At 40.2% G+C, this 8,865-nt stretch overlaps 1 protein-coding gene across 2 annotated transcripts in view; it reads right to left on the bottom strand.

Moving 5' to 3' along the window:
• Positions 1-5,379: 5,379 nt before the first annotated feature.
• The window catches only part of PIP4K2A (phosphatidylinositol-5-phosphate 4-kinase type 2 alpha), a 120,642-nt gene continuing 117,156 nt past the window's right edge, over positions 5,380-8,865 (bottom strand). For both annotated transcript variants that reach the window (XM_061468287.1, XM_061468286.1), the window contains one exon: positions 5,380-7,706. In XM_061468287.1, the coding sequence (XP_061324271.1) occupies positions 7,626-7,706 (81 nt within the window). In that variant the 3' untranslated portion in view covers positions 5,380-7,625. The remainder of the gene's footprint in view (positions 7,707-8,865) is intronic.

The raw sequence follows: 8,865 nt of genomic DNA, 5'->3' as shown, positions 1-8,865 counted from the left end.
ATTACTGCAGGTGAGAAGGGAACTATTGTAAAATGCTTTTATGGTCTTGTCAACATAATATTTGATACCTTTCTTTCTGCATCATAATCTTTATGATCTGAGATTTTTCTCTGCTCTTTAAGAGAAATCTGCATGGGACTGTCCTCCCTGACCCTGGAGCAGCTGCAGCTAATGCCAAACCATGGCACATACAGCAGACACTTCTTGTTTGGGGAACTTGCAGAGTGTGTTCTCAGTAGCTCCTCTGTATTTTGTTTCACATTCTCAGCTTTGTTCTACTGGAATAGTCTGTCTCTTCCCTGCTGCTTCCAAAAAGGTTGTTTTTTGGTTTATGCCCTCCCCTAACCCCTTGTGACTGCAGTCTGTGGTGTGTTTGTCTCCCTGGAAGTAAAGGGATCACTTCTCTTGTGAGATTAGCCCTCCTTGATTGAGTCCTCTATCAAGGAAGCTTGGTGCTCAGCATTGGTCCTTCTGGGAAGATGAGGCCACTGCTCAGTGACTTATTACGTGGCTTACTATGATGTCAATTTGTGGAGCGCTTGCACAGGCAGGCAGCCGTGTAGCAGTGTTGGAGCAGTCTCCTGCCTGCCCCATGCTCATCCCCAGCTGCCAAGCTCTGGGTGGAACTGGCAGTGTCTGCGTGTCTGTCCCTACTCAATCTTCCCTTGTGTCTTTCCCCGCCCCCCTATAAATTGAGTCACTGGAGGACTATGTGTGGCTTTATCCACTTTGGCCTGCAATTTGGTGCCAAACATGACAGTTACATGTAGCCCTCAATGAGAGGGCTACAAATGCAGACAACAAGCCACATGCTCATTTTCCCAAAGCATGGCTGTGGCGAGTGTGTCTGATGAGAAGGCTGATGTGGGACATCAGCAGGTGACATAACGCATGAGGAGATGTTTAGAAAGCATTTAAATAAAAGGGGGAGACCACCTATTTTCTTCTGCTTGCTAATGCTCTGGGAGCTGCACATCCCAGCAGCCCCAGGAGCCTTCTCAGCCCTAAAACACACTTTGGTTGCCTCAGAACAAAAGAGTAAGAGGGTAAGCTGAGAGCTGCATTTCAGTTTTGTCAGGCTAGTGGCTGACAGGGGAAGTGCCACTGTCAGGCACAGGATTTTTCGGGACATTACTTCAATACAGGATGAAATTCTAACCACCACAATTCCCACAGTAACACTAGATCTGCAGTAACATTAGGTTGTACAGAAAATACTTTCTTCCTCCAGACTGGCACCTCCAAAAGCGCTATTGCACAGCTGGGTCCAATTCTGACACATATATACTCAGGTTTTCCCCTTCCAACATCCCCATTGTCACCCCACTCTCCTGCACCTTGGGGTGAATGAGCAGCCCAGCTCAGAGATGCTGCAGCTCATGGCATGTGAAACACTACTTGGAAGCTTCTGCTATGGAGCACTTTGCAATGTAATCAGATCAAACACATAATTTTCCCTTCCATACAGAGCTTTGCTACGACCGAAGCAACAGAGCACAGTGCTAACTGCTAGTGTGCTCATCACACTTTTCATTGTGCTCTATACAGGGATGATCATAACTGCACAGTACAATTTGGTATTTTAACAGCCCCCCACCCCAAACACAAAGTCTTTGGTGCTGCCAGTGTACGAATAAACTTCTCTAAGACTGACTACGGAACTAAGTGGAAATACTTAAAAGTAAAGCCCTTCAAGGCAGAAAGAATTTTTTGTTATGCAATTACACTCTTTGAAGGAAGACTGGGCCCTCACCCAGACTGTAAAGTTTAATTTAGCATTGTGTGCCAGCTTAAAGTAGGCACTAATTAATCAGACCTACTTGGGAAGAAAAGATTCTTACACATCACTTGAACCCAAGGTGTTGGGATAAGCAGACACATCTCAGGAACACAGGACTTCCTCTTAACCAGAATCAAACATGACCCCATTATCCTCAGGTGGTGGAAGGCAATCGTTGTCATAGAATTGTTGTCAGCCCAGTAACTGCAGCTGCTAGCCCTTGGTATGCCAAATATGCTGCAGATGTTAAAGTGAATAAAATATCGTCACAAAATATTTTTATACGTCCAGTTTAAAATACATAAAATGGAAAAGAAAGAAGTGCCCTGGCCTTGGGCTGCCTATCCAGAGGCAAGGTGGCAAGGTGAAAGAGCAGAAATGGAGAAAGGTAAGGAGCTAAATCACCTACCAGGCTTGTACACAACTGCCAAACCTTGCCAAAAGCCAAGTTTCTCACAAATGCCATTTATTCCAATAGGATACACATTGCTAAATAAAATGAGTCATTATGAATGAATCAGATTAAGTGGGAACAAAGTAGGAGTCTTTATAAAGACAAAGTCTTTATAAACTCCAAGCATATTGAGCAATAACTAAAATGCCTGCTAATATTCAGAGCATTAGGTAAGAATGAATTTATGCCAGCTTGCAAAGAAGTATTTTTTGTATGTTAATATTTATGACCAAATAATTATTTTATGTCGTATCACTGTCAGAGATGAGACTAGAAGCTGTGAAAAGGGAGTATCATTAGGAAAGCTAAGATCATGGTACTGTTTACTTTGGGAAAAGAGAAAAGCAGTATTTAACTGTAGTTATAGCAACAACTACAGCTAAGCAGTAGCTGTATGCTCATTTGAAACTGCATTCTGTTCAAGCAGCAATTATTACATTTATTAGATGATAAATGGATGGCTAGGAAATTCTCAAAATAGAAATCTGTAAATCCATTTATATAATGTAACTGACAATCATGAAACACCATTTTACAGATGATCTAAAAAAATTAGGCACAACAAACCCAGGAATAGGTCATTCTGTCTGGTTTAAACCATTCTGATGGTTTTGTTAAATAAGGGACTGTTCAATTTAATACGTGCAAAAGCTAATATTTACATTGTTCAGCATATAGAGGCAGGATCACATTGACAGCAACTGAAAGAGAATAAACTGTTCTCAGGGTCCACTGTAGATAAAACAAACATTAATAGGCTTAAACTGTAGTAATATAGAGTCAGGTAAGGTGCTAGAAAAAGTCTTTCTAATGATACAGCTATGGGAGGCATGGGAAATGGCAGTAGAACTACCCTCCCTGGAAAAGATTAACCCAATCCTGGCTAATGTTTATCTAGTTGAACTGCTCTTGGACAGACGACAACTATCTCTTCAAGTCCTTTCCAGCCCTCTTTTCTAACAATTTTAGTAAGGCTATTGTTAGTGATTTTAATCTCAAACAAATTGCCTTTGCCACTTGATGCTGCTCTCAAGCTCTTCCTCAATCACTTGTTCATGCGCATTCCCTTGTTGTAGCATGACAGTAGGTATCTGGTCAGTCCCATGCAGGAATAAAGCAGCATCCCTGCCCAAATTAGATTGAAGACAGCACACTGCTCTGTCTGTGCAGCCTCTGCCCTTTGCTAACATATTCCAGGAACAATACCTGCTATAGAGAAATCAGGACAAAAAGGAGGAGATGAAACATATTTCTCCTTTAACTGGTCTCTATTTTTCTTTTCCCCTTTAAATATATGAGATTTTGAAAGAAATCAAGTGGACAGTGGATAAAAATGGGGTATGAGACCATCATAAGTGATGTTCCTACTCAATGCAGGGACTTGATAACTGGTATTACACTGGAAAAGAGGCAAGCATAAGGCAGGGAGCTGGAAATTCAGATGATAAATTGAGGTTATGCAGTTTCCATAGAAGAAATACTGTCTGCAAGCATTTTTAATTCAAACATTTCTTGCAATAACAAACCAGCTGGATCTTCTACCTTGAATATCATCACTGCCTTCAGGAATTCTTCAGGTGAGAAGGAGTGAAAACATTTTTGCACAAAGAATATTCTTCTCCCATGCATTTTCATATACACACTTTTACTAAAGGCAAGGTCCTTCAGTTGCCTGCTTGTCAAACACAGTGTGCCCTGCAGCAAATTCCACAAAGGGAAATGGCAATCAGCCTTAGCAATGCAGAAGCAGCAGGAGGGAAACAGCACCAGTTAAGCAGCTGGGGATGCACCTGTGTTGAGAACCTGGATAGAATGTCCACAGGCAGAAGCAGGGCCCAGCAGATCTTAGATACGTAGCTGTATGAGAAAACTCAGTGTCAGCTAGATAATAGTGTTGTAGGGGACTGCAGGAGTAATTCCACTAAAGCACTGCTTCAAAAGACAGGGCTGGCTTAAAACTTAAATGTAGCGTACCTACTGGAAAGTTAAATCTGAGCATGTCCAGAAGTCTTAGCAAAAAAGAAAGGAAAGCCTAAGTAACACTTCAGCCGTTGAACCTGTAGGAGCAGGAGAACTAGAGCAGGTTTTTAGATCTGGCACATTGTGCTTGTTTTGTATACTAGAAGCTTACATTTTATGTTGTGAAGAAGGTAGTGTTGAGAAATGGCTACCAACAACCCATGTGCATCTGCATTATAAAAGCAGTGCAAGGCTTCAGCAGCCTGTTTTGAGGGCATGGTAGATGGTTTGAGCGGCATGCACAGAGAACTAGCCAGGGAGCTTGCTGTCCACTATGGCTAATGTGTCCAACTAACTTGAGCAGCGCTCCTTGAGCACCAAGTTCATACTAAACCCTAAGTAGCTGGAGCAGCTGTGTGAAGGGCAAGCTTAAATTCATACTAGAGACATCATTAAGTGAGTAATTAAGAAGCTGGATCTCTTCCCTCCCTACCACTTCACCTACTTTTAATAGAATAGCTCCTCAATCATCTTCCCTGTGGGGAATGCCTACCTTATCATTAACAGTCATGTGTATTTTACAGGTAAAAATATTGCTGGAAATATTGCCTTGCTACATCTGTGCAATAAACTGAGAGGAACTGAATAGAGACAAATGTATTACAAAAATTAAAAGTCAGTCAGAATAAAGACGAAAAGACACTTTTCTGCTATTTGCCCATGATGTGAGGCACAGGCTGTATCATGTGCTGAAAGCCCTGACCATCAAAGCCTCGAAATTCTAGGACAGAAAGTCCTCCCCTCCTCCCCATGAATTATTCAGGATTATTCCCAAATACTTTCTAAATAACTGGTTTAGTGTAAGATCATTTAGTCTAAGATCACACATTAGCAAAATCCTGCCAGTCCTTCTCTCAGTTAACTACTGTGGACGATCTTCCTGTTTTTGTAGTGATACTAGGATTTAGACCATAGAATCATCAATTACAAACCTCGTATTTGCTCTGAGAGCACAGCCTAAACCCCAAACCCCAAAGGCTAAATGTTTCAAGCCAATTAAAGTAAGCATAGAACAAGCCTCTTCTTATTTCTTCCTTTGCGATATAGGCTACACATTCATTTTAGCACCCAAAATTCATCTGTAAGTAAGTGATCAAACCCACAGCTGAAAGACAAGAACAAAGGATTTACCTAGTGAGTCATCAAAGTGCTTTATTTTATAAAGCCTTGCTCATGTTTGGAGTGTAATCTAAGCACTAACATATACAATAATGAGTCTTCCTTGCCCTGTCCACATAAACAGTTTATCAACAAGAATGAGTGACAGAACTGCTACACAGACAAAAGAATGCTTTGCTGTAAATGTCTAAAATTGTCTAAAAATGTACACTGGTTGGCCGCAATTAAATATGTACTCAAGTATGTACTTCAAATACGTACTCATTTTTACCTCAGGGTCTCCCTCTGGCCTCATACTTCATGAAGCCACAGCATGCTTCAGAAAACAAAATGTGGGCAAGAATGTCGACAACTGGGGTATAGAGGGAGAGGACAAAAAAATATCAAGCCACAGTACCAACTTATTTAAATACATACAATACAAAAGTAAACACATACATTACAGTGCTGCGGACATCACTAAGTCAAACATAACAAAAAATCCTGTAGGAAAGGTTGGGGAAAGGAGAAAAAAATCAGTACACAGCAACAGGGACAGTATTGCCTTTGGCCACTGAAGAGAGTGTAACAGGTTGCTATCGTATAGGCTCCTCTGAAGTAAACCACTACGTATGTTATGCACGGTTGCAGGCTTAACAGCACTGACATTAGTTATGGAGAAGGCATGCTGGCACTCCTGATCTGAGTTATAAACCATGATGGGGAGGGTTTGACTTCTCTTACGTTGCCTACAAAATCTAACAATTTCAATCAAGAAATTTTAAAGGCACAGCTTTAGCACAGTGTATAAGTAGAGAGACTTTGAAGCATATGTAAAGTTGTCTCTTTCAAGCATGGAGTCTTTCAGGGAAAAATACAAGAAGAAAAGAAATACAATGTTTTTTAAAAATTTCAAACAAGTTAAATATGATCAGCACAATTTTAGGCAATGTACTATACAATCAAACTTGCGTAAATGGTAGGACAGGTCATTTTGATGCTAAAACACGACCTTGGGAAAAATCCCTCTGAAATATCCTTCCTCATTTTATTGTAAAAGAGTCTACCACAGAGGTGAGACATTCACTTTAGTACACTACTGCACATTACACCTTGGAAGATGACAAACATTACTTCATTTGTACTGCAAAATAACTTTACATGTAAACTCAATAGTCATATATTGTACACGGCTCTGAAATTCAGAAGTATCCCTGCTTTCCTAATAATGTAAACAGTAAAATTCAGGGTTCATTTCTCGAGGGATAATCTATCATAAAATACCGCTGTTTCAACAGTACAACATAAGCATTTAAACTTCAAATTCCCAGTAAATTCTCAAAGGAATGGAATTTCTATCGGTGTGCACATCTTTCAGGATTGATGAAAGATGAAGCTACTATTGCCCAAAACTATGCGCTTCTTCAGATAAGCTTTTTTCCCCCCTTACAACACTATTAGTTCCTGTATTGCAAGAATATAAAACAAATGAAAACTTCAGGTAACAAAGTGAAATAAGCATAGTTTTCCCTTAACATAAGTTTACTGTAGCAAAAATGTACACATAGCATGAATTTCGTTAGCTCTTTGTAATGTAAGAGACGCTGGCTCTCCGATGTCTGAGAGGCTGAACTTCCTGATGCAATGTGCTGAAAAGAAGACAAAACCAGAAGGGAAAGGAAAAAAACCAGGAAAAAGCCCAACTGCTAGGAACCAAATGGGAAAAGCCTCCGGCACCAAGGGCTGTTGCAGCTGCTTTTTTAAGGAGTGCCAGTGTGCAGGGTGTGACATTCGCAGTAAGGTTTTCATTATTATCATCATCGTTATCATCATGAAGAATACTGCCATGTATCTCTTTAGTTCAACAATAAACTGATCCACAGTTTACAATTTGATAGCAATATTGTAGATTTCACATGCATTTACTTTTCCCCACCCCCACCTCTTTGCTCATTTATTCCGTTTCAGCTGGTAGCATCAGAGTATGACTGTCACAGTGCACTCTGAGTAAGCTGTTCTATTTATTTAATTTATTTTAACTTTTTTTTTTTTTGCACACACACAAGAGTCAGAAATAGCTAGAACTATGCTGGGAATATCAGGCAGCTGTTAAAGCAAGTACTCCACCCCACTTCAGTCATCTTTGCCAGCAGATGTAAACAAAGGGGTTGCTTTCTGCAAGATGAGCGCTTCTCTGAGTTCCTTTTCATCCCTACACTTGTCGCCAATGCTGCTGTCCCCAGGTCTCGTGTCTGTCCTGTGTAACATGATAGGTTACGTCAAGATGTTGGCAATAAAGTCCAAGAAGCGCTTTGAATACTGTTCAGGATTAACTGTTGAAATTTCCGCACCAGCCTATACAGAGAATTGGGAGCGGAGAGGAAAGAAGGAAGAACCAGTGTTTTACTTCATGCTTTGTTACTGACAGCATTGCTTACTCAATAGATTACACGTTCAGTCTTCGAATCGGACACTGGAAAGACAAATTGTAATGGCCCTCAAGCACAATGTCTTTTTAGGCTTCACATGAGTACAGTGTACTCACCGCCATAAATGCAAGACTTTCACCTTCCATTTCTGAAACGTTACTTCTCTTTGCTTTCATTGCACTTCAGTCTCCTATATAATTTCTACTGCATTCTTAACCATGCTACACACTGATTCACTAACAGATTCTGGTCTGTGCCTTCATATAGAGAAGACTAAAATTATCATACTCAGATCTGGTGTGTCAACATACGTGTAATGTATATTGCTATGTGAATACTAAATAACCAGGTTTGAAATACATGGCAACAATTAATAACATTTTTTCAACACATATGCATTTAAATCTGGAGTCACTAAATAAGCTGTACAACTGCTATTTCAATGAAGTCATCATTTCATTCATAGTTTTATTCAAGTTTTTCAGAGCCATAGCTACATCTGAATAGTTGTATTTTTCCTGTTTTACAAAAGGAGAAAAATGCATGCATGCAATTAATGAACAAACTTTGGCGTCAGATGGCTCAGGACAGAGACAGTGAAGTAAAATGGTTGTATGAAACTAACGTTCTGTAATAAGTTCTAATCACAGTCAGCTGTGGTTATTCACAACATATTTCTAGCCAGAACTGTGAGTTTTCAGTCTGCCACATTCAAAGTTCATTAATAATTGCCAGATAATGGCTGTGTATGGTCTACACCAACTTTCAGCTGCTCTGAGAGCAGAGGGAATGATGAGTGCCTTTTTTTAGAGACAAAACCCACCTTCCACAGGTCTGTGCAGGGTTTACTGCTGAGCATTCTGCATTGCACTCTACTGTAAACTAAAAATCCCTGAGCCCTTTGCTTAACAGACTTTTCCTGCAGTGCCTTGATCCTTTACACAGACAAAGGAGGGATTTTAGCATCATGAGTGATTATGCTCTTTTTTAACAGTTTATGAAATTTGAACTATAAATCACCATAGGAGTGATAATGGTAGCTATAAATCACAGTTGTGGAAGACAGGGCTACTTCACCATGGTTC

Source organism: Pezoporus flaviventris, unplaced genomic scaffold (genome assembly GCF_033815535.1).
Source record: "Pezoporus flaviventris isolate CSIRO_AGI_PZ_B2104156 unplaced genomic scaffold, CSIRO_AGI_Pfla_v1 ptg000047l, whole genome shotgun sequence".
Taxonomy (NCBI): Eukaryota; Metazoa; Chordata; class Aves; order Psittaciformes; family Psittacidae; genus Pezoporus; species Pezoporus flaviventris.
Note: the sequence above shows the minus strand (reverse complement) of the source record. Positions and strands in the feature narration are given on the sequence as shown.